The 23,601-nt window shown below is 56.2% G+C and overlaps 1 protein-coding gene and 6 non-coding genes across 7 annotated transcripts; all 7 read left to right on the top strand.

Moving 5' to 3' along the window:
- Positions 1–2,233: 2,233 nt before the first annotated feature.
- On the top strand, positions 2,234–9,700 carry LOC104569404 (scavenger receptor cysteine-rich type 1 protein M130-like). Its single transcript, XM_088522057.1, has 11 exons — positions 2,234–2,300; positions 2,717–3,031; positions 3,629–3,937; positions 4,189–4,494; positions 5,145–5,462; positions 5,541–5,855; positions 6,044–6,358; positions 7,399–7,536; positions 8,802–8,879; positions 9,146–9,277; positions 9,606–9,700. The coding sequence occupies exons 1-11, from the start codon at positions 2,234–2,236 to the stop codon at positions 9,698–9,700; spliced, it is 2,388 nt and encodes a 795-aa protein (XP_088378183.1).
- Positions 9,701–14,603: 4,903 nt separating this feature from the next.
- Positions 14,604–14,676, top strand: TRNAF-GAA (transfer RNA phenylalanine (anticodon GAA)). Its single transcript has one exon. It is a non-coding gene; the product is annotated as a tRNA-Phe (tRNA).
- Positions 14,677–16,301: 1,625 nt separating this feature from the next.
- TRNAF-GAA (transfer RNA phenylalanine (anticodon GAA)) lies at positions 16,302–16,375 on the top strand. The gene has a single exon. It is a non-coding gene; the product is annotated as a tRNA-Phe (tRNA).
- Positions 16,376–17,990: 1,615 nt separating this feature from the next.
- On the top strand, positions 17,991–18,063 carry TRNAF-GAA (transfer RNA phenylalanine (anticodon GAA)). Its single transcript has one exon. It is a non-coding gene; the product is annotated as a tRNA-Phe (tRNA).
- Positions 18,064–19,688: 1,625 nt separating this feature from the next.
- Positions 19,689–19,762, top strand: TRNAF-GAA (transfer RNA phenylalanine (anticodon GAA)). Its single transcript has one exon. It is a non-coding gene; the product is annotated as a tRNA-Phe (tRNA).
- A 1,615-nt stretch (positions 19,763–21,377) lies between these two features.
- On the top strand, positions 21,378–21,450 carry TRNAF-GAA (transfer RNA phenylalanine (anticodon GAA)). Its single transcript has one exon. It is a non-coding gene; the product is annotated as a tRNA-Phe (tRNA).
- A 1,635-nt stretch (positions 21,451–23,085) lies between these two features.
- Positions 23,086–23,158, top strand: TRNAF-GAA (transfer RNA phenylalanine (anticodon GAA)). Its single transcript has one exon. It is a non-coding gene; the product is annotated as a tRNA-Phe (tRNA).
- The last annotated feature ends 443 nt before the right edge of the window (positions 23,159–23,601 follow it).

Here is a 23,601-nt window from a genome sequence, read left to right as displayed (position 1 = left end):
CAGGAACCTCATTGTCCACTGATCTGAACTCCCTCGGGTGCCCTCAGTGCAATGAGAAGCATTTTCCTTCGCTATGTCTCTTTCGATAATTGGCACCCGAGGGAGTTCAGGGGGACAGAATTAGGCTCACATGAATGCTGACAGGGTGAAGCCGTGGGTCCCGTGTCCATTAGGAGAGCTCAGATCCTCAGGCCACAGTCAGTGTGTGTTGGTCCCTTCCCTCTACCATGCTCCAAAGCAGAGCAGGACGGGTAGAGAAGAGAATCTGGATGCAGGTTGCAGGAACAGACTCTGTGGTTTTCAAGACCATCCACTCACTACCACAGGAGGCATCTGCTTGCTACAGCCATTGGGTGGGGGCTGCAACTTTCCAAGTGACGTGGTCACCAACAGTAGCAGGACTTCCTTTTTTCCAGGCTGTTCTCATTTCCACAGTGTCCCACTGTGCTCTGATGTGTGAGTTCCTGTGATAGGAAGCATGGCACTGCCATGGGAAACTCAGAGCAGCGGTGGGGCGGGCAGGCCAAGGTCCTGTTGGGGAAGCTCACACCTTTGACCTTTACGGCCAGTAGATCACCAACCTTAACACTGTCAATCTGTCAATCTGCTATGCCATCAATGCATTCAAGAAACCTTGTGGATTGCTTGTGCCCTACAGATATTGCAGTGGTTCAAGTCCCCCTCACAAGCATCAGGGCCTGCAAAAATGACATTTTATACACTTGTCCTCTCAAGTGGCAAAGGGGCTATGAAGTGACCTCAAAATGAAACTCCAAGCCTTGTGCTTGTGGCAAGGGAAGAGAAAGGGAGAAAGGCTGGGAACTGAGACAGAAGTGCTCCTGAAAGGATAAGGGCAGCATCACATTAAAGGGAATACTGTAATGTGAAAAAAAGAGGAAACTGTGATGATATTCAAGAGCCTAATACTATCCCTGTACATTTCTGAAGAGAAAAAAAAATCTCAGTAAGTAGAAAAGTAAAACTCTTAATTGCACGTGAAAGTGCAATGCTATTGATGTGCATGAAAGTGAGCAGCAGTAGAAAGGTGTGATGGTGTGAGATGCAGCACAACTAAGGAGAAATCTGCATTGAAATGCGCGTGCTGTTCTGCGGCAATGGTGATATGCAATGAGACAGCAGTTAGAGACGGAGGGGTGCCAAGTGCCTATAGCCCCACAGTGCAGCAGTGATGTGAGCACTGGTGCACAGGGGACCACCAGTTTTGCTCGCCAGCTCCAAGTCCATGAGCCCAGGAGAAGTTTGGTCACCTGCGATGAAAAATCCCCCTCCAAGGGAGCAGGAGCAGCCCCTGCAGCCCCATCCTTGGGAGCAAGACCAGGTCTGGAGCTGCCACAGTGGCTACACGCAGTGACACTGAGCCCAGAGAGAAACCACCATCTTCCCGGTTCGGTCGCTGCTGCAGGGAGAGCGCGGCGCAGGCTGCCGGGGCTGTGGTTTGTGCACCTGCAGGCGAGGCTTTGATCTGCTGATCAGCCCCGGCAAGGGAGTAACGGGCTCTTGGGTGAACACCCTGAGAGCTGGGGGAGGGCAGGTCTGAATGCCTGGGCTGCCCTGTCTGCTGTCAGAGGAGTGAGATGCTCCAGCTCCCTGCTCCTGACCAAGGCACCCACAGCCGCGATGTCCTGGGAAGGATGGACAGTGCAACCACGGGATGTGCCTTTGGCCATGGCAAAGAGGCCTTTCACCGCTGCTGCTCCCAGCAGAGTGGGGATGTAGCAGGGTCAGGGGCTGTTTCATTCCCTTCCTGCCACATCCACGGTCCCCATGGTACAGGGACAGCTGGACACGTGCACCTTGGGCACTTGGGTACCCACAGAGGACAAGATGCTCAAAACTATCAGATTCCACATTGGAAAACAAGGGGCGACAGAGGGATTTCCCCCCCTCATGATCTACCCCATCCCACAGCAGTGGGTCCTCTGACGATGCCCCAGTGCAGCAACGGTGACATCCGCAGCAGAGCCATCCCTCATATATGGTCATGAACAGTGCTGGAGAAGTTCATTGGAGGGCTGGGCTGTATCAGATGGGAGATGACTTCTGATAAATGTCTGAAAAGGTGCCTGCTGCTTCGATTGGCTCACCCAGGAGCTGGCCCAGCATCTGCAGATATATATTGGCCCCCCGTCTTTGTTGCCTCGCAGAAGGTCCCGTTGATCTTTTGGAGGGTCAGGGTGCAGCAGGGCAGCGCCGTCAGGGCAGGAGGCTGCGGATGGAGGCAGAGGGGCTCCTCATCCCTCGGTTGCTGTGGCTGCTCTTCTGGGTGCATCTCTGCAGGGGTAAGTGCATCTCTGCTTCCTTGTCCCACAGCCCCGGGGCCAAGAGGCACCAGAGGGGACACTGGTATCCTGGTGAAAACAGGGGTCCCCCCTGCAGCCCCATGAGGCAAGGGGCAGAAGGTGCTCAAGTCCATCCACCCAAATGGTGCCCCTACAGATGGGAGAAGATGTTATCCCAGGGCTCTGCGCTTATAGCAGCGGGTGCCTGGGTGTGTTTAGAGACATCCCATCCTTGGGCAGCCCTGGGGATGCAATGCCCTGTTCCCAAGCACTGTGTCGTGTCCCTGGAGCTGACAGCAAGTCAGCTCGTGACTGCAGCGCTCAGCGATCCCCAGGACACATCCAACCCCCCGGGGTGTCCAGGAGGGTTTCTGCAGCATGGTCTCTTCTAACTCAACCCGTGTCTGTGTGTGAAGGTGCTGCAGAGGTGAGGTTGGCGGATGGAGGCAGACGCTGTGCCGGGAGAGTGGAGGTGAAACACGAGGGCCGGTGGGGCACGGTGTGCAGTTACGGCTGGGACATCAAAGGTGCTGCCGTGGTCTGCAAGCAGCTGGGCTGCGGATCAGCGGTCCAGGCCTTTTGGAACGCCGACTTTGGGCGAGGATCTGACCCCATTTGGCTGAGCTCTGTCCACTGCCAAGGCACCGAGGCCGACCTCTCCGAGTGCAGCCATGAGGAATGGGGCAAGCACTACTGCGGTCACGGCTGGGACTCTGGAGTCATTTGTTCAAGTAAGGAGTCAGCCAGCTCCTCGCCTTTGGGGTCAGGGCCACCTGGCTGAACCCTGCAGGAGAAACGCGTGTGGACCAGCACAGGCCCTGCTGTGGCTATTCTTGCTGCCATGCTGGGACTGTTGCTCCTGATGTCCTTGGGGAAAGCCCTGGGTGCTCCCACCATGGCGTGCACAGATCCCATCAGGTCGCAGGGGTTCAGTCACCCTCAGGTGATGCCTTGGGAGAGGAATCCCCTACTCAGCCCCACAGGGTCTCTTGGTCTCCATCAATCTCTTCCTGTTCTGCCAGGACTCATCATGCAGTGCTGAGGGTCCCCATGGCCTGAAAACCAGGGACGACTTGCTCAGCACCCCGTGGCTGGGCAACAACATGAGACGGCTGGGGCCCTTCAGGCCCCTCAGACAACTGAAGGGTTTTCTCAGCAGGGAGAAGGTTGGGCGGATCTGAGGGCTTGTTCCATCAACACCCTATGACAGCTGCTGCCAGGGTGTTCACGGGACATTTTGGATGTGGCTGCCTCAGAAATCATGTGGGATGCAGGCATGTAACTGCTGGAAGCCTGTGGCAACCCATGTCATTGGTGTTTTTTTCCAGGATTTGTCCGACTGGATGGGGACGGCAGCTCCTGCTCAGGACGCGTGGAGATCATAGATAAAAGCCAGTGGAAAACAGTGTGTGACTCACACCTTAGCCTCGAAGCCGCTGAAGTTATCTGCAGGGATCTGCAGTGCGGCATAGCTCTGTCTATCCATGGGGGAGCTCACTTTGGACAGGGGGGCGGTTCCATCTGGGATGAAGAGCTGCAGTGTGCAGGGAATGAGCCCTTCCTCTCCTCCTGCCCCAGGAGGTCTATCAGCAACCACACCTGCACCCACGCAAACGACGCTGGTGTCACCTGCACACGTGAGCATCTGGGGAGAAGGCATGAAATGTCACCCATGAGATGTGCACTATGGGGCAGAGGGTGTGGGGAGGTGACTGTGCATGGTGTGAACAGAGTGGGGAGTGAGGTCAGTGTCTGTAATCCTTCTCTCCTGTAATCCTGAAGGAGATGGGATTGCCTCTCTGTGGCATTTCCCTCTTCACTGATGGATAAGCAGGAGTCCAAAGGGATCTTCTCTAATTGTCCTCTATCATCTTTGCAATATATCCAGGGTTCAGGCTGGTGAATGGCAGCACAGCGTGTTCGGGACGGGTGGAGGTCCAGGTGGAGGGGACCTGGGGAACCCTCTGTGACTCTGGCTGGGACATCTCTGACGCTCATGTTCTCTGTCATCAACTCAACTGTGGATTTGCTGAGACCATTCCTGCAGGAGGGCACTTTGGGAGAGGAACTGGTCCTGTCTGGAGAGACACTCTCCACTGTGATGGGACTGAGACCAATCTGGAACAGTGCCCTGTGACTGCTCTGGGGGTGTCCCCATGCTCACCTGACAATAATGCTGGTGTTTTTTGCTCAGGTAAGTGCAGGGAAAATGCCAGATTACCTAAATTTACCCCTTGTACGAGACGCAGCAGCCCAAAGCTTGGGTGTACCCAGCAGGAACAATCCCAGGGGATAAGCTTCACAGCAGGACTGGGATTTGCCCTGGCTTCTTGCAGCATTAGCCCCAAACTCATGCTGTCTTTTCAGAAAGGTCCCTCTCACTCTGCTTCCAAAGACACAAGCTCCCATTCCCTGATCCATAGGCATGCAGAGGGACATTTGGCCTTTCCTCGAAGTATCTCAGCATTCCAAGTGCCAGCACAGGGACAAGGAGCAAGACTCGTGATCTGGCCCTCAGTGGGCCAGACCACTGCATAGGTCACCACCTCCTCCTGCTGAGCTGCTCTTTATGGGCTCTGTAGGACATATGCTCTGGCATTTGCCTTGACCTCCCATGCTTTCCCATCTCTGTGCTTTCCTGGGCTCACATATAGCTAGGTGATCCAGGTTTAGTGATTAAAGAAAGAAGAAACCACTCACAAAACTCCCATCCTTGAGCTCCTCACTGAGGTGGGTACAGATGGGTGAGCTCCAGAGTATTCAGTCAGAAATGGGAGATACACAGCAGTGTGCAGGACCCGACTGTCACAGATGGTCGAGGACATTTCTTCTCTCTCCGGCCAGGGCCCTCAGGATCCCTGCGGCTGGTGCACAGAAGGAACCGGTGTGAAGGGCGAGTGGAGATGCTCCTGCATGGGACGTGGAGCCGAGTCCTGGATGACCAGTGGGACCTGAACGATGCCAGCGTGGTGTGCCGGCAGCTCCAGTGCGGAGAGGCAGAGCAAGCCTACAACCCGCCAAAGCCTGAGCGAGGGACAGGCCCCGTGGGGCTGAGAAGGGTCCAGTGTGCAGGGAAGGAGAGTCACCTGACCCTCTGCAACACCTCCCTGCCTGCGGCAGCGCCTGCAGGAATTGCCGAGGACGTGGGGGTGGTTTGCTCGGGTGAGTTGCTCTGACGGTCCCCAATGTGCTGTGCTCCCCAGGGCTGCGAGCCCCTGACCCGGTTTCTCCTGGGTGCAGGGAGCCGGCGGGTCCGGCTGGTGCACAGGGCAGGGCGCTGCGCTGGGAGAGTGGAGATCTACTACAACGGCACCTGGGGGACCGTCTGTGATGACTCCTGGGACCTGCTGGACGCCACCGTTGTTTGCCGCCAGCTGGGCTGTGGGGTGGCTGTGAATTTCACCGGCTCTGCTCATTACGGGGAAGGCTCTGGGCAGATCTGGCTGGACGACGTGAACTGCTCCGGGGGTGAAGCTGCTCTCTGGGACTGCCCGGCCAGGCCCTGGGGGCAGCACAACTGCAGGCACGGAAAGGACGCAGGAGTCATCTGCTCAGGTCTGTGCTGGGAAAGGTAGTGGGATGTTGGCGCCCGGGGAGCTAGAGATGAGGACGGAGTTGGGCATGGCCAAGATCGTCCCAAGCCCTTTTCCTGCCCCCGTTCAAGTCCACTGCCAAGAGACCTACTCAGCGTTATGGGGAGAGCACAACCATGTTTTCCCCCCACTTTGTGCCTTTCTTTCCAGACTTTGTGTCCCTAAGGCTGGAGAACAGTGATGGCTGCTCCGGGCGCCTGCAGGTTTTCTACAATGGGACATGGGGGAGTGTTTGTGCCAACTTGATGACTACAGAAACCACATCCGTAGTCTGCAGACAGCTGGGCTGTGGAACTGAAGGGTCCATTGAAACAGTCCATCAACAGGGCAATATATCTGGGCCCATATGGCTGGATCATGTTCAGTGTGGGACGAAGAACAGCTCCTTTTGGCAGTGCCCCTCTGCCCCCTGGAACCCACAGACATGTAACACACAAAAAGAAGAGGCTCACATCACCTGCAATGGTAAGTGCCACGCGGGCACAAAGCTCCATGCCAAGTCTTGCTCTCTGCTCAGCAAAGTGCAGTGCAGAGAAAGAGCTTGGAGGGGCTTTCCATAACCATTTATGACCTTTCTGCTAGCATTGACCTAAACACAGCTTAAGCTCTTGGGGTGACAAGGGTCCATCAGCAATAGCTGTCCTGAGCTCCCCACATGCCCAAGAAGGGGCAGAGGCACCTCCATGCAGACCCTCCTCCACCTCAGCTTGGATTCTTCTTGGAGGAGCTCCTCATTTTCAATAGACAGCACCAGGACCACCAACTTTGGCTTGGAAAGTCTCAGCAGGGCATCCTGCTCATGGCTGTGGCTTGCTGAGGGAATGGGAAAAAGAGGAAGGCTGAAACAGTCCTAGTGGCTGTGGGTTATGTGGAAAACAGACCTTGGGGACTGCCAGTCCAAGAGCTTGGGAAAGCCTTCGGGAAGCATCTTTCTGCTCCTCCAAACACTGTCACTCTGGGATTGGGTCTTGAGGACAGTGCTGGTACACGTTGAATTACCAGGCGTTGCAGCTGCTATCCATAACCAAGGAGACTTGAGGTTGTGGGGCACGGTATCCTCAAGCCTGAGGGACTTCTGCAGCTCCCTGGGTTCATCCTGGGTCCTGTCACATGCACTCAGAGAAGGGCAGGTCAGAAGGAACTTGTAGGACATGTTCACAGACACACAGATATCTCTGTTCCTCTCTACACTGCAGTTCCACCCAAGACGACGAAGTCGCCCCTTCAAACAGGTAAGATCTCCTTCTCCTCCCTTGGTTATGATGTCTCCGGGCCAGGTTGTGACATGCAGCCCAAGGTAAGAGGCTCTGTGCTGGGGTGTGAAGCCCCAGCGAAGAGGTCTTGGGGTGGGAATGAGTGGCTTTGGGGAGAGCTGTGATGCCCCATGATCCACCCCTGTGTCCCCACACTTTGCTGCAATGTTAGAGAGGGATCAGCACTGGGGCATACTTGGTCCCCATACCCCCAGGGCAGAAGCTGCCTTATCCGTGTCCCTGCCTGTGCAGATAGTCCCCTGGGCAATGAGAATGACAGTGGAGGAGTCTCGGTGCCTGTTGTCATCTGCATCATCCTGACGGTCACGCTGTGCCTGGTCCTGGCCTTCCTGGCAGTGCAAGTGCAGAGAGCCAGGGCTCAATACAGAGGTGGGTCCTTCCCCATCGGTGCCAGAGTGGACAATGCCCCTTGGCAGCCCCATGGGGCTGTGGGGTGTGTGTGAGGGCACAGAGGGGGCTGGAGTGAGGGTGCTGCCTCCTGTCCTATTCCCTGTTCCTTCACTGTTTGTTTGTGGGACACCCACAAGCAGGAGTCGTGGGAGAGCTGATGCAGGAGGAGATGGTGATGGGGGCAGAGGGAAAAGGCAGAGAGGGGCTGGGGGAGATGGGAGCAGCAGGGGATGTCCAAGGACACTGCTGGCTGCGCTCTGGACAGCACTGGGGGGAGGCTGTGGGGCAAGAGCGGTGCCAAGAGGAGCTCAGGGCAGGGAGTCTCTCAGAGTGGGAGTCGGTCCCTGGGCTGCTCCCTTTGTCCTGCCCTGTTCACCCAGGTCAGGGCAGGGCCATGTTATGGACCCATCTGACAGACCATGAGGAGCTCCCTGGGGAGAGGAGCCGTGGGAGCTTCTCCCTTGTCAGAGCAGGGACTGACTCAGACCAAAAGGGACATTGGGGGGTGACTCTGAAGAGACAGCATGACGTGACGTTTCCTCAGACCATCTCTACAGGGCCGTTGCTGTCACAGGGAATCTGGCCATGGTGCCTGGGCAGAGCAGTGGGTCTGGGCTGTGCTCGTCTGTCTAGGGTGGAAGGGCTTGGTGCCCACACTGGGGTTCTTCTCCTTTCTCCATGTGCCTGTGCTGATCCTGCCCATGTCCTCAGCTTCCAGGAAGTCTCTAGAGCCCTTCTCTGAGGCTGTGTACCAGGAGATTGACTACAGTCAAGTGTGGGAGAAGAAGGCGAGGTTCGGTCGTCCAGGTCTATCTGGTGGGTTCTGGAGAGAGCAAATGACAGGGCCCTTTCCATCATCTCTAACCCATGATGGGACCGTCACAGCACTTGGGCCAATTTTCCCCTCAGTGCTGGGGTCACGGGTTCCTTCAGGAGAGCAGCCCAGTACTGGGCTCAGGCGAGGAGCTTCCTCCCCACCAGCTCTGCCCATCCCAGCCCGGGCCACCGATCCTCCCTGCCTGCCCTGCTGTACCCATAGGTTGTACCTGGCGGGTAAGGGAAAGGGGTGGCTAAGGCAGTTCTGAAAGGCCCTTGGAGATGGGGTTTGTCCCATGGGAGCAGGACAAGCCCTGAGCCCTCCTCCCCATGCAGTCCCTGCTAGGTGGGTCCCCATCCCAGGAAGCCTTGGACATGAGCAAGGTTGGCAGGGTCACCTCTATAACACCTGCTGTTCCTCTTCCCAGACTCTTCCCAGAGGTCCCTGCCGCAGTGCAGCTCCAGCAGCAGCAAGGAAGAGGAGGAAAGTTCTCGATCATCTCTAGGTAATGGAGGGGGAAGCAGAGGAAGGGTCGATTGCTTCTCTCCATGTCACCAAAACTGGTGTCACTGGGTGTCACCATTGCAGTGGGTGCACTGTCAGATGTGGCCCCAAAGCTGTGCTGAAAGGGCAAGGGTTGGACATGTCCATCTTCCCTGTGCCCCATGGGGACTTCCCAGTCTCAACCCGTCCCTGCCTCCAGCAGGCCCCGAGCTCTTCTCATCATCACCAGCTCCTGTCTCCTTTTAGTTGTCCCCATCCTGCCCACAGGTGACCCAGCAGGTGGCTATGACGATGCCAGAGAAGTATCCGACCCTGGAGAGGATCTTGTTCCTGGGCCGCGAGACTGGGAAGCGCCCAGGGAAGCAGAGGAGGGTGCTGGGCTTGAGGAGGCACAGAGAGGTGAGGGGGAAATGGACCTGCTGGCTCCTGGGGTGCTCTCCCCAGGGCCAGGAGAGTGGCAGCAGCCTGAGAGCCCCACATCCCGGCATGGGGAGGGAACCTGCCCCAGGAGTTTTCCTGGTGAGGAGAATGGGGTGGGATCAGGGGACTGAAGGTCTCAGGGCAGTGAGACAAGAGGGAGGAAGGGAATTTACGGCCTAGAAGGGGCAGGTGCGTGGGGCAAACTGCAATGCGCTGGCCTTGCTGCTCGCAGTGGGGAGCATGCGCTGCTGGGAGAGTGACAGGGCCCCCAGGGCAATCGGAGCTGCCCCATCCTCTCCCTTTACAGACATGGGCTACGATGATGCTGAAGAGGCGCCTCCAGTGCATCCCCATGAGGACACCGAGGCTGTGAGACTGGACCTTGGTGGAAACAGCCCCTGAATCCAGATCAGCATCTTTCACCCATTCCATGTGTTTGGGTGCAGCTGTAAGAGCCATGAGCACCAGAGAGCTCCCTTCTCCCCGCAGTAAAAATAAAGAGCGGGGCATTTCCTCCATTTTAATTTCTCTGCTTTTGCACCATGCATTGCCATTTGTTCTTATTAAAACCATGTGTTGATGTTTCCCTCCCCTCGTGTCAGGGTTTCTGTCTGAGGTGACCAGGGAACAGCGGGCTCAGAGACAGGCTGTGTAAGTGTCCATGGTCCCTGCACTGCCACCCCCGGAGTGGCCCCATTTTCTGTCTTCCTGGTCCCTGGTCAGCCCCAGAGGGACTCATTGCCCAAGGGTCATCTCCCAGAAGAGGACAGAAGCACATCCTTGAGAATGCTCACAAGGCTCCATTTCCGTCACAGAGACAATTTTACGTCTGAACTTAAAGCGAGCACTGATGACGGCTGAGACAGGACCCTTGTGCCTAGACTGCATTTTCAATCAGTTGTGGCCCAGCTGCCACCAGCACCCTCTCCCATGGCAGTAGTTCCCCATCCCCTCTACTTGTGGCTCCACCAGCTCCAGGCCCTGCGCTCATCTTCTGTGGGCAGCAGCGCGTCCCAGGGCTGGGGATGTCCCAGATGTCCTCCAGAGCAGAACATGCCACTCTGGGTGAGCCACCTCACAGTCACTCAGCATGTGCCTTACCAAGTTGGTGATAAAGAGAAGGGTATTCAAGCAGCATCTCCCTCTTCAAACATATCACAGCCCTGACCGAGAAGAGGCGGGCACTGTCTTAATGTGAACCCAAAAAGGAATCTGGACCTGAAACAGAGGTATGAGGACATGGAGATCCTATCATGGGACATCCCTGAGATCAAAGCCTGGGGGTATATGGAGATGCCATGGGAAAAAGCAGGAGACAGTGTCTAGTCTCCCAGACAGAAATTCCTGCTGAGCTGAGGAACAGTTCACGGATTTATGTGCAGAACAGGCACTTCCACCAGCTTCTCCAGCTGGGGCTGCAGGACTCCTCAGCCTTCCTCTAGGGGGACAGGAAGCATGAGGCCATGTGATCTGCAGCCAATGGGGTGTCGTTGGTGGGCGATGCATGGGCAGGGAGTGTGAGGCCTGTTGACTTGTGGCCAATGGGGTGTTTTGTTTCCCTCTGTCTCCCCAAGCGTGGACAGGGGTGTGCAGAGGACACAGGGAGTCCTCTGCACACCCCATGTTGTGCTGTGTTAGGATGCACAGGTGAGAGAAGCATTGACATGGATGTCTTGTACTGCTGTGAGCAAGTTTGGGATCGTATGTAATTAATGCAGGTAGATCCATCAGCAGTACCAGGTTGGTCGCTCAAGCTGGGATGAGCAACACTGCCATTTATTTGGCATTTCTTAATCTTAATGCTCTAGGTGAGCGTTTGGAGGAGCCGTCTAATCCCCTTTGTTAACAGTTCTTCCCCTAAAAAGGCAAAGACAACAAGAGCACCAGCAGAAGCTCCCACGTGAGCATGTCTTCACTTGACCATGGAGGTGCCATCTGGGGATGGCCAAATGTCAGGGCCAGGCGCTACCCAGGAGCTCCCTTTGGGCTCCCTCTTGTTGCTCTTCTGTCTTTTGCATAGCCGCTGTTCTTAGTGCCTTATTCTCTAAGGAGGCGAGCTGAAGAAGGAAGAGGAACAGGGAGAAGGCAGAAGAATTCTGCTCTAAGTCAGGCCGTAAGTGATGGGCTCTGCTTTTGATGATGTTTTAAGGTCACTGTGATGTGATGTGATGTGATGTGATGTGATGTGATGTGATGTGATGTGATGTGATAGAGGCCACTTGCAAGTCAGCCCAGGACAACATGGTTCCATGTGCAGCTAATCAGTCTGGAGCCGAGTCAGGTGGGGCCAAGAGTAAAAGGGAGAGACAAACATCAGAGGGATCCTTTTGTCCTCAGGCAGGAATTCTGCATTCCATGTGGAAATCTGATCCTGGTGCATGACAAGTGGCCCTTGGATTTCAGGGCCACGTAGTTCAAGGTCAGTCTCCAGAACTTGCTTCTTTCTCAGGAGGGATGTCAGAGGAAGAGCTTCTTTCCTCTGGTTCTGCCATCACCAGAAGGATGGACATTGGAGAGGGGGAAGCATCCTCCCTCTTTGGCCAGGGGAATTGCTCCTGCTTTTCTTGCTTCTGTCTATTTCTGTTAGCAACACACTTAAGTATTTCCCAGTGGGATTTAAATGGGTTTTTGTCTATTGCCTCTCATCCTATGGCTGGTCCCCACTGAAAAGAGTCTGGCCTCATCCTCTTCACACAGCCCCTTCAGATGGTTAAGCAGTAACTTCTGCTCCACAGAGTCACCTAAAGAAGATGGCCGGGAACTGAGTTTCTTGGGTTATTTTGAAAATTTTCAAGTGTGGAGCTACCACCACCTTTCTGGGCAGCCTGCTGCTCATTCACCAGCTTGGTGTCCACCTGGACCTCCAGGTACTTCTCTGCAGAGCTGCTGTTCACCAGGTCCCTTCCAGCCTGGCCTGGTATCTGGGATTATCCTTCCCCAGGGGCTGGACTTGAACCTTCACATCATTGAACTTCAGAAGGTTCCTCTCTGTCCACGCCCTCCCCCACTTCAAGTTCCAACTGAACAGCAAAACTTGGTCAAGCCTGTTACTGCTTGATTCCTCCCCAGTTTGTACCACAACCCCAATGGCATGTCTCACAGGAGTGCTGAGATGAGTCCTTTCAGAGCACGTCATTCCACGATACAAACCCCCTCCTTGCGGGCTTTCACTCCAGGAAGGCTACAGGAGAAAGAAGCAATTTGGAGATACCTCTGTTGGCCATCGTTGGCTATTCCAAATTCCAAGCCAGTTTTGAGGAACCAGTGCATTTTTGTGGATGGGGGAGGAATTGTATATGCTTTTATCATACACTGAGCAGCAAAGGGACTAGTAGGGGCATCTGGCCCATCAGGAGATGCCATCCAGCCTGTGCCTGGAGAAGAAGAGCAGAGCAAGTTTGGGGATGGTGAGCAGAGTCAGGTGCAGTGCAGCAATGTCCAGGCAAGACACAAGACTTTGTCCTCCTCTGCCTCTGCCCAGGCATAGCTGGCATGAGGACAAGCCGTCACAGAGCATGGCTGAAGTAGCTCAGCTGGGAGAGCACTAGACTCAAGATCTCACTGTCCCTGGTTCAAGGCAGAGCTTTGGCAGGGGGTGGCCCTTGGTCTTTGCAGAGACAGGCACTGAGGGCTCATGGGGGCAGCAGCTCTTGCCCTTCTCAATGCTCCTGGCTGCCCTCCTGGGCCATGGCCTCATCCAGGCAGTTGCAGGCTGCAAACACTGCCTCCACACCCCACAGGCATCTTCTTCTTCAGTCTTGGCTCCATCTCCACCACCTCCCCCTAACCGTTTAGGTGACACCAGGGGAGTTTCCTATGTGGTATGAGCTACAGAGGGCTTCATGGGTGCCATCTTGATTGCACGTAGACTTTCACACCTGCCTCTCTCTCCTAGCCAAGGATGGCATCTTTGTATCTCAGGACTTAACTCTTTGCCTACATGGAGGCCTCCTCTATCTTATTCCCACTGCCAGTCCTTGTTGTTGGCTACCCTGAGTATTTGGTGTCCCTAGGCGTGAAGCATCGTAGCTTTAAGGAGAAGTGTCTCATGTGGAGTCCCCCAGTAGTTCAGCACCATGTGCAGGTGCTGAAGCACGAAGGCAGGAGGAGGGCAGTGACCCATGGACAGGAGGTGCCATCCCAGTGTACCCAAAGGAGAAGAGCAGAGCACGTGTGGGGGTGGTGAGCAGGGCTAGTCCCAGCCCAGTGATGGCCACAAGGAGCTCATTGGCCTGAGGGACCTCCTGCTCCTCTGCCTCTGCTCACACAGCTGGCATGAGGAAAGGGACTCCCAGGGCAGGGCTGAGGCAGAGCAGCTGGGAGAGCCCTAGAAGGAAGATCTTATAGAACCCTGATTCAAGCCTGGGCTTTGGCATCAGTGTCCTTGTCAAGGGCATCCTCCTTGGTTCCTCTTTGTCTTTTGTGGAGCTGCTTTGTCTTCTTCCAGCCTATCCTCACTGGGGTGGCCATCACCCTTTTGCGGAGACGCGCACTGAAGCCAACCTTGCCCTTCCCAATGCTCCTGCCCAGCTCCCTGGCTGCCCTCCCGAGCAAGGGCCTCATCCCTGCATCTGCAGCCTGCAAACACTGCCTCACACCCCCACCAATGAACATCTACCTCCTCAAAAACACCTTCATGTCGACCACAGCCTTCCTATTCCTGGTCGGGACTGTGGCTCTTTCCTATGTGGTAGGAGCTGACCAGGGCTTCCTGGGTGTCATCTTCATTGCACATGGCCCTCCCCTGCCCACGGCCTCTCTGTATCTCAGTTCCTTGCTCTCTGCCCATGTGGAGCCCTCTTCCATCTTCTCCCTGTCACTCGATATGGTGGTGGCTGCTCTCACTCTTTACTCCCTTAAATCATGTGTCCCCTTATCCACGGCGTGATGTGGGAGGAGTTCCAGCATGCCTAAGGGGACTCGATGACTTCAGCAATAGGCTGCCCTGCTCCCCTCTCTAAAGTCTCGGAGATTATCTCATGTCATCCCTGTACTGAGTCTGTGTCACCCATGGTGCTCACTGTCTTGCACATGTTTGCGACCTTCCCACTGCTCCAGAGACGTGAATCTCATGTGACCCTCTTTTGGGTCTTTTGCAAGGGTGTCATGACTACATTAAGGGTGGCCTCCAGAATAAGCATATCCTTAATGACAGGTGATCTCCTGAGTGCTCCATGCAGAGGTTTGTCATGTCCTGAGGGCAGCAGCAAGTCCCTGGGGTGGCAGCTCTTCCCCTGAGGGATCTCTTGCTCCTAGACCTCTGCTCCAGCAGAGCCAGAAGGGGGCCAAGAAAGCTGAGGGTGGGGCCGAAGTAGCTCAGCTGGGAGAGCGTTAGACTGAAGATCTAAAGGTCCCTGGTTCAATCCCGGGCTTCGGCAGACACTTCATGGCTTTTTGCAGCCCTGAGGATTTGGCCACGTTGAAGATGTTGAACGGGCACTGAACTCCAAGCCAGGGCAGTCCCACCAAGCCAGGGCAGTCCCACAGGGGACATGGCTGCTGGAGGCCACCTGTCCTTGTGGTGGGGAACATGGAGCCGCCCCAGCTCAGGTGACCTGCAGGGACAAGGAGGGCCTGGGGCTGCCCCACCACTGGAGCCTCAGGATGTGAGGGGGTGTCTGGCGTGGAGTCCCCCAGTAGTTCAGCACCATGTGCAGGTGCTGAAGCACCAAGGCAGGAGGGGGGCAGGAGGGCAGTGACCCATGGACAGGAGCTGCCATCCCAGTGTACCCAAAGGAGAAGAGCAGAGCACGTGTGGGGGTGGTGAGCAGGGCTAGTCCCAGCCCAGTGATGGCCACGTGGGGCTCATTGGCCTGAGGGACCTCCTGCTCCTCTGCCTCTGCTCACACAGCTGGCATGAGGAAAGGGACTCCCAGGGCAGGGCTGAGGCAGAGCAGCTGGGAGAGCCTTACAAGGAAGATCTTAATGGTCCCTGATTCCAGCCTGTGTTTTGGCATGAGCGTCCTTGTCAAGGGCATCCTCCCTGGTTCCCCCTGACATATTGTGGAGCTGCTTGGTCTTCCTCCAGCCTGTCCCAACCCAGGCCATATCGCACCCCACAGCTGGGGACAGCAGCCAGGACCCACCTGCATGGGGTCACCCTTCCTCTGCAGCCCCCCATCCCACCCTTCCTCATGTGTCTGTGGCTAAGGAAGGACTAAGGTTGCTGGTATCATGGTGGGGAGCTCCCATGGTGGGAGAGGCATTTGGGTGCTGTGTCTGATGCAGGCCTTTGGGGTTTGCACAAGTGTGTCATGAACTCGCAAGGGGACAGCTGTTTTAAGGTAGTTATGGGGGGAAACTGGAGGTTTGGGGTTAAGAAAGATGTGCTAGATATACAGGAGGCAAAACAGGGCATGGTGGAGGCATGTGGCCCCCCAAGAGATGCAATCCAAGCTGTTCGTGGAGAAAAACTTGAGAGCAAGTGTTTGTGGGTGGTGCTGAGAGTGAGGTGCAGTGCAGCAGAGTGCAGGCAGGAGACAAGTACTTTGTGCTCCTGTGCCTCTGCTCTGGCCTGGCTGGCGTGTGGAGCAGCAGTCCTGGAGCAGGGTTAAAGCAGCTCAGCTGGGAGATGCTTAGAGTGAAGATCCCAAGGTCCTGGGTTTGGGTTCCAGGCCAAGCTTTGTCTTTGGGGTGGTTGTTGCCCTTTTGCAGAGACGGGCATTGAAGCCACAGGATGCTTCAGCTCTTGCCCTTCTCAATGCTTCACCCATGGTGCTCACTGTCTTGCACATGTTTGTGATCTTCCCACTGCTCCAAGAATGTGAATCTCATGTGACCATCTTTTGGGTCTTTTGCAAGCGTCATTACTACGTTAACAGTGGCCTCCAGAATAAGCAGATCCTTAATGAAAGTTATCTCCTGAGTGCTGCATGCAGAGGTTTGTCATGTCCTGAGGGCAGCAGCAGCTCCCTGGGGTGGCAGCTCTTCCCCTGAGGGATCTCTTGCTCCTAGAGCTCTGCTCCAGCAGAGCCAGAAGGGGGCCAAGAAAGCTGAGGGTGGGGCCGAAGTAGCTCAGCTGGGAGAGCGTTAGACTGAAGATCTTAAAGGTCCCTGGTTCAATCCCGGGCTTCGGCAGACACTTCATGGCTTTTTGCAGCCCTGAGGATTTGGCCACATGGAGGATGTTGAAGGGCACTGAGCTGCCAAGCCAGGGCAGCCCCACCAAGCCAGGGCAGTCCCACAGGGGATACGGCTGCTGGAGGCCACCTGTCCTTGTGGTGGGGAACATGGAGCCGCCCCAGCTCAGGTGACCTGCAGGGACAAGGAGGGCCTGGGACTGCCCCACCACTGCAGCCTCAGGATGTGAGGGGGTGTCTGGTGTGGAGTCCCCCAGTAGTTCAGCACCATGTGAAGGTGCTGAAGCACCAAGGCAGGAGGGGAGCAGGAGGGCAGTGACCCATGGACAGGAGGTGCCATCCCCATGTACCCAAAGGAGAAGAGCAGAGCACGTGTGGGGGTGGTGAGCAGGGCTAGTCCCAGCCCAGTGATGGCCACGTGGAGCTCATTGGCCTGAGGGACCTCCTGCTCCTCTGCCTCTGCTCACACAGCAGGCATGAGGAAAGGGACTCCCAGGGCAGGGCTGAGGCAGAGCAGCTGGGAGAGCCTTACAAGGAAGATCTTAATGGTCCCTGATTCCAGCCTGGGCTTTGGCATTAGTGTCCTTGTCAAGGGCATCCTCCCTGGTTCCCCCTGACATATTGTGGAGCTGCTTTGTCTTCCTCCAGCCTGTCCCTACCCAGGCCATATCGCACCCCACAGCTGGGGACAGCAGCCAGGACCCACTTCGATGGGGTCACCCTTCCCCTGCAGCCCCCCATCCCACCCTTCCTCATGTGCCTGTGGCTAAGGAAGGACTAAGGTTGGTGGTATCATGGTGGGGAGCTCCCATGGTGGGAGAGGCATTTGGTTGCTGTGTCTGATGCAGGCCTGTGGGGTTTGCACAAGTGTGTCATGAACTCGCAAGGGGACAGCTGTTTTAAGGTAGTTATGGGGGGAAAATGGAGGTTTGGGGTTAAGAAAGATGTGCTAGATATAAAGGAGGCAAAACAGGGCATGGTGGGGCATGTGGTCCCCCAAGAGATGCAATCCAAGCTGTTCGTGGAGAAAAACTTGAGAGCAAGTGTTTGTGGGTGGTGCTGAGAGTGAGGTGCAGTGCAGCAGAGTGCAGGCAGGAGACAAGTACTTTGTGCCCCTGTGCCTCTGCTCTGGCACGGGGAACAGCAGTCCTGGAGCAGAGTTAAAGCAGCTCAGCTGGGAGATGCTTAGAGTGAAGATCCCAAGGTCCTGGGTTTGGGTTCCAGGCCAAGCTTTGTCTTTGGGGTGGTTGTTGCCCTTTTGCAATGACGCCCACTGAAGCCACAGGATGCTTCAGCTCTTGCCCTTCTCAATGCTTCACCCATGGTGCTCACTGTCTTGCACATGTTTGTGATCTTCCCACTGCTCCAAGAATGTGAATCTCATGTGACCATCTTTTGGGTCTTTTGCAAGCGTCATTACTATGTTAACAGTGGCCTCCAGAATAAGGAGATCCTTAATGAAAGTGATCTCCTGAGTGTTCCATGCAGAGGTTTGTCATGTCCTGAGGGCAGCAGCAGGTCCCTGGGGTGGCAGCTCTTGGCCTGAGGGATCTCTTGGTCCTAGAGCTCTGCTCCAGCAGAGCCAGAAGGGGGCCAAGAAAGCTGAGGGTGGGGCCGAAGTAGCTCAGCTGGGAGAGCGTTAGACTGAAGATCTAAAGGTCCCTGGTTCAATCCCGGGCTTCGGCAGACACTTCATGGCTTTTTGCAGCCCTGAGGATTTGGCCACGTTGAAGATGTTGAACGGGCACTGAACTCCAAGCCAGGGCAGTCCCACCAAGCCAGGGCAGTCCCACAGGGGACATGGCTGCTGGAGGCCACCTGTCCTTGTGGTGGGGAACATGGAGCCGCCCCAGCTCAGGTGACCTGCAGGGACAAGGAGGGCCTGGGGCTGCCCCACCACTGGAGCCTCAGGATGTGAGGGGGTGTCTGGCGTGGAGTCCCCCAGTAGTTCAGCACCATGTGCAGGTGCTGAAGCACCAAGGCAGGAGGGGGGCAGGAGGGCAGTGACCCATGGACAGGAGCTGCCATCCCAGTGTACCCAAAGGAGAAGAGCAGAGCACGTGTGGGGGTGGTCAGCAGGGCTAGTCCCAGCCCAGTGATGGCCACGTGGGGCTCATTGGCCTGAGGGACCTCCTGCTCCTCTGCCTCTGCTCACACAGCTGGCATGAGGAAAGGGACTCCCAGGGCAGGGCTGAGGCAGAGCAGCTGGGAGAGCCTTACAAGGAAGATCTTAATGGTCCCTGATTCCAGCCTGTGTTTTGGCATGAGCGTCCTTGTCAAGGGCATCCTCCCTGGTTCCCCCTGACATATTGTGGAGCTGCTTGGTCTTCCTCCAGCCTGTCCCAACCCAGGCCATATCGCACCCCACAGCTGGGGACAGCAGCCAGGACCCACCTGCATGGGGTCACCCTTCCTCTGCAGCCCCCCATCCCACCCTTCCTCATGTGTCTGTGGCTAAGGAAGGACTAAGGTTGCTGGTATCATGGTGGGGAGCTCCCATGGTGGGAGAGGCATTTGGGTGCTGTGTCTGATGCAGGCCTTTGGGGTTTGCACAAGTGTGTCATGAACTCGCAAGGGGACAGCTGTTTTAAGGTAGTTATGGGGGGAAACTGGAGGTTTGGGGTTAAGAAAGATGTGCTAGATATACAGGAGGCAAAACAGGGCATGGTGGAGGCATGTGGCCCCCCAAGAGATGCAATCCAAGCTGTTCGTGGAGAAAAACTTGAGAGCAAGTGTTTGTGGGTGGTGCTGAGAGTGAGGTGCAGTGCAGCAGAGTGCAGGCAGGAGACAAGTACTTTGTGCTCCTGTGCCTCTGCTCTGGCCTGGCTGGCGTGTGGAGCAGCAGTCCTGGAGCAGGGTTAAAGCAGCTCAGCTGGGAGATGCTTAGAGTGAAGATCCCAAGGTCCTGGGTTTGGGTTCCAGGCCAAGCTTTGTCTTTGGGGTGGTTGTTGCCCTTTTGCAGAGACGGGCATTGAAGCCACAGGATGCTTCAGCTCTTGCCCTTCTCAATGCTTCACCCATGGTGCTCACTGTCTTGCACATGTTTGTGATCTTCCCACTGCTCCAAGAATGTGAATCTCATGTGACCATCTTTTGGGTCTTTTGCAAGCGTCATTACTACGTTAACAGTGGCCTCCAGAATAAGCAGATCCTTAATGAAAGTTATCTCCTGAGTGCTCCATGCAGAGGTTTGTCATGTCCTGAGGGCAGCAGCAGCTCCCTGGGGTGGCAGCTCTTCCCCTGAGGGATCTCTTGCTCCTAGAGCTCTGCTCCAGCAGAGCCAGAAGGGGGCCAAGAAAGCTGAGGGTGGGGCCGAAGTAGCTCAGCTGGGAGAGCGTTAGACTGAAGATCTTAAAGGTCCCTGGTTCAATCCCGGGCTTCGGCAGACACTTCATGGCTTTTTGCAGCCCTGAGGATTTGGCCACATGGAGGATGTTGAAGGGCACTGAGCTGCCAAGCCAGGGCAGCCCCACCAAGCCAGGGCAGTCCCACAGGGGATACGGCTGGTGGAGGCCACCTGTCCTTGTGGTGGGGAACATGGAGCCGCCCCAGCTCAGGTGACCTGCAGGGACAAGGAGGGCCTGGGGCTGCCCCACCACTGCAGCCTCAGGATGTGAGGGGGTGTCTGGTGTGGAGTCCCCCAGTAGTTCAGCACCATGTGAAGGTGCTGAAGCACCAAGGCAGGAGGGGAGCAGGAGGGCAGTGACCCATGGACAGGAGGTGCCATCCCCATGTACCCAAAGGAGAAGAGCAGAGCACGTGTGGGGGTGGTGAGCAGGGCTAGTCCCAGCCCAGTGATGGCCACGTGGAGCTCATTGGCCTGAGGGACCTCCTGCTCCTCTGCCTCTGCTCACACAGCAGGCATGAGGAAAGGGACTCCCAGGGCAGGGCTGAGGCAGAGCAGCTGGGAGAGCCTTACAAGGAAGATCTTAATGGTCCCTGATTCCAGCCTGGGCTTTGGCATTAGTGTCCTTGTCAAGGGCATCCTCCCTGGTTCCCCCTGACATATTGTGGAGCTGCTTTGTCTTCCTCCAGCCTGTCCCTACCCAGGCCATATCGCACTCCACAGCTGGGGACAGCAGCCAGGACCCACTTCGATGGGGTCACCCTTCCCCTGCAGCCCCCCATCCCACCCTTCCTCATGTGCCTGTGGCTAAGGAAGGACTAAGGTTGGTGGTATCATGGTGGGGAGCTCCCATGGTGGGAGAGGCATTTGGTTGCTGTGTCTGATGCAGGCCTGTGGGGTTTGCACAAGTGTGTCATGAACTCGCAAGGGGACAGCTGTTTTAAGGTAGTTATGGGGGGAAAATGGAGGTTTGGGGTTAAGAAAGATGTGCTAGATATAAAGGAGGCAAAACAGGGCATGGTGGGGCATGTGGTCCCCCAAGAGATGCAATCCAAGCTGTTCGTGGAGAAAAACTTGAGAGCAAGTGTTTGTGGGTGGTGCTGAGAGTGAGGTGCAGTGCAGCAGAGTGCAGGCAGGAGACAAGTACTTTGTGCCCCTGTGCCTCTGCTCTGGCACGGGGAACAGCAGTCCTGGAGCAGAGTTAAAGCAGCTCAGCTGGGAGATGCTTAGAGTGAAGATCCCAAGGTCCTGGGTTTGGGTTCCAGGCCAAGCTTTGTCTTTGGGGTGGTTGTTGCCCTTTTGCAATGACGCCCACTGAAGCCACAGGATGCTTCAGCTCTTGCCCTTCTCAATGCTTCACCCATGGTGCTCACTGTCTTGCACATGTTTGTGATCTTCCCACTGCTCCAAGAATGTGAATCTCATGTGACCATCTTTTGGGTCTTTTGCAAGCGTCATTACTATGTTAACAGTGGCCTCCAGAATAAGGAGATCCTTAATGAAAGTGATCTCCTGAGTGTTCCATGCAGAGGTTTGTCATGTCCTGAGGGCAGCAGCAGGTCCCTGGGGTGGCAGCTCTTGGCCTGAGGGATCTCTTGGTCCTAGAGCTCTGCTCCAGCAGAGCCAGAAGGGGGCCAAAAAAGCTGAGGGTGGGGCCGAAGTAGCTCAGCTGGGAGAGCGTTAGACTGAAGATCTAAAGGTCCCTGGTTCAATCCCGGGCTTCGGCAGACACTTCATGGCTTTTTGCGGCCCTGAGGATTTGGCCACGTTGAAGATGTTGAAGGGCACTGAACTCCAAGCCAGGGCAGTCCCACCAAGCCAGGGCAGTCCCACAGGGGACATGGCTGGTGGAGGCCACCTGTCCTTGTGGTGGGGAACATGGAGCCACCCCAGCTCAGGTGACCTGCAGGGACAAGGAGGGCCTGGGGCTGCCCCATCATTGCAGCCTCAGGATGTGAGGGGGTGTCTGGTGTGGAGTCCCCCAGTAGTTCAGCACCATGTGAAGGTGCTGAAGCACCAAGGCAGGAGGGGGGCAGGAGGGCAGTGACCCATGGAGAGGAGGTGCCATCCCAGTGTACCCAAAGGAGAAGAGCAGAGAACGTGTGGGGGTGGTGAGCAGAGCTAGTCCCAGCCCAGTGATGGCCACGTGGGGCTCATTGGCCTGAGGGACCTCCTGCTCCTCTGCCTCTGCTCACACAGCTGGCATGAGGAAAGGGACTCCCAGGGCAGGGCTGAGGCAGAGCAGCTGGGAGAGCCCTAGAAGGAAGATCTAATGGTCCCTGGTTCAAGCCTGTGTTTTGGCATGAGCGTCCTTGTCACAGGCATCCTCCTTGGTTCCTCTTGGTCTTTTGTGGGGCTGCTTTGTCTTCTTCCAGCCTGTCCCAACCCAGATTTTATCCCACTCCACAGCTAGGGACAGCAGCCAGGACCCACCTGCGTGGGGTCTCCCTTCCTCTGCAGCCCCCCATCCCACCCTTTCTGATGTGTCTGTGGCCAAAGAAAGGCTAAGGTAGGTGCTATCATGGTGGGGAGCTCCCATGATGGGAGAGGCATTTGGGTGCTGTGTCTGATGTAGGCAGGTGGGCTTTCCAAAAGGGTGTTATGAACTAGCACCACTCACAAAGGCTTCAGCTGTTGTAAGGTAATTATTGGGGGGGGGGGTTAATGGAGTTTTGGGTTTAAGGAAATGTGTTAATCATAGCTGAGGCAAAACAGGGCATGGTGGACTCATGAGGCCTGCCAGGAGATGCAATCCAAGCTGTTGCTGGAGAAAAACTTGAGAGCAAGTGTTTGTGGGTGGTGCTGAGAGTGAGGTGCAGTGCAGCAGAGTGCAGGCAGGAGACAAGTACCTTGTGCTCCTGTGCCTCTGCTCTGGCCCGGCTGGCGTGGGGAGCAGCAGCCCTGGAGCAGGGTTAAAGCAGCTCAGCGGGGAGATACTTAGAGTGAAGATCCCAAGGTCCCGGGTTCCAGTCCGAACTTTGGCTTTGGTGTGATTGTTGCCCTTTTGCAGAGAAGCGCACTGAAGCCACAGGGTGGCTGCAGCTCTGGCCCTTCTCAATGCTTCACCCATGGTGCTCACTCTCATGCATGTCCTTGCGACCTTCCCATTGTTCCGGGATGTGAATATTATGTGACCCTCTTTTGGGTCTTTTGCAAGGGTGTCATGACTACGTTAAGGGTGGCCTCCAGAATAAGCAGATGGTTAATGAAAGGTGATCTCCAGAGTGCTCCATGCAGAGGTTTGATGTGTCCTGAGGGCAGCAGCAGGTCCCTCGGGTGGCAGCTCTTGGCCTGAGGGATCTCTTGCTCCTAGAGCTCTGCTCCAGCAGAGCCAGAAGGGGGCCAAAAAAGCTGAGGTTGGGGCCGAAGTAGCTCAGCTGGGAGAGCGTTAGACTGAAGATCTAAAGGTCCCTGGTTCAATCCCGGGCTTCGGCAGACACTTCATGGCTTTTTGAGGGCCTGAGTATCTAGGCCACATGGAGGATGTTGAAGGGCACTGAGCTCCAAGCCAAGGCAGTCCCACCAAGCCAGGACAGTCCCACAGGGGACACGGCTGCTGGAGGCCACCTGTCCTTGTGGTGGGGAACATGGAGCCGCCCCAGCTCAGGTGACCTGCAGGGACAAGGAGGGCCTGGGGCTGCCCCACCACTGCAGCCTCAGGATGTGAGGGGGTGTCTCGTGTGGAGTCCCCAAGTAGTTCAGCACCATGTGCAGGTGCTGAAGCACCAAGGCAGGAGGGGGGCAGGAGGGCAGTGACCCATGGCAGGAGGTGCCATCCCAGTGTACCCAAAGGAGAAGAGCAGAGCATGTGTGGGGGTGGTGAGCAGGGCTAGTCCCAGCCCAGTGATGGCCACGTGGGGCTCATTGGCCTGAGGGAC

This window comes from Tinamus guttatus, unplaced genomic scaffold (assembly GCF_059628265.1).
Source record: "Tinamus guttatus ecotype Peru unplaced genomic scaffold, ASM5962826v1 Tinamus_guttatus_pri_ptg000143l, whole genome shotgun sequence".
Taxonomy (NCBI): Eukaryota; Metazoa; Chordata; class Aves; order Tinamiformes; family Tinamidae; genus Tinamus; species Tinamus guttatus.
This window is presented reverse-complemented; position numbering and strand designations above follow the sequence as displayed.

Excerpts from the sequence above, each read along its gene's own strand:
- LOC104569404 (XM_088522057.1), top strand. The coding sequence starts at position 2,234 with ATGGAGGCAGAGGGGCTCCTCATCCCTCGGTTGCTGTGGCTGCTCTTC. Across the intron at positions 2,301-2,716 it reads CTGGGTGCATCTCTGCAGGG|GTGCTGCAGAGGTGAGGTTG; the intron begins GTAAGTGCATCT and ends CTGTGTGTGAAG. Across the intron at positions 5,463-5,540 it reads CGTGGGGGTGGTTTGCTCGG|GGAGCCGGCGGGTCCGGCTG; the intron begins GTGAGTTGCTCT and ends TCCTGGGTGCAG.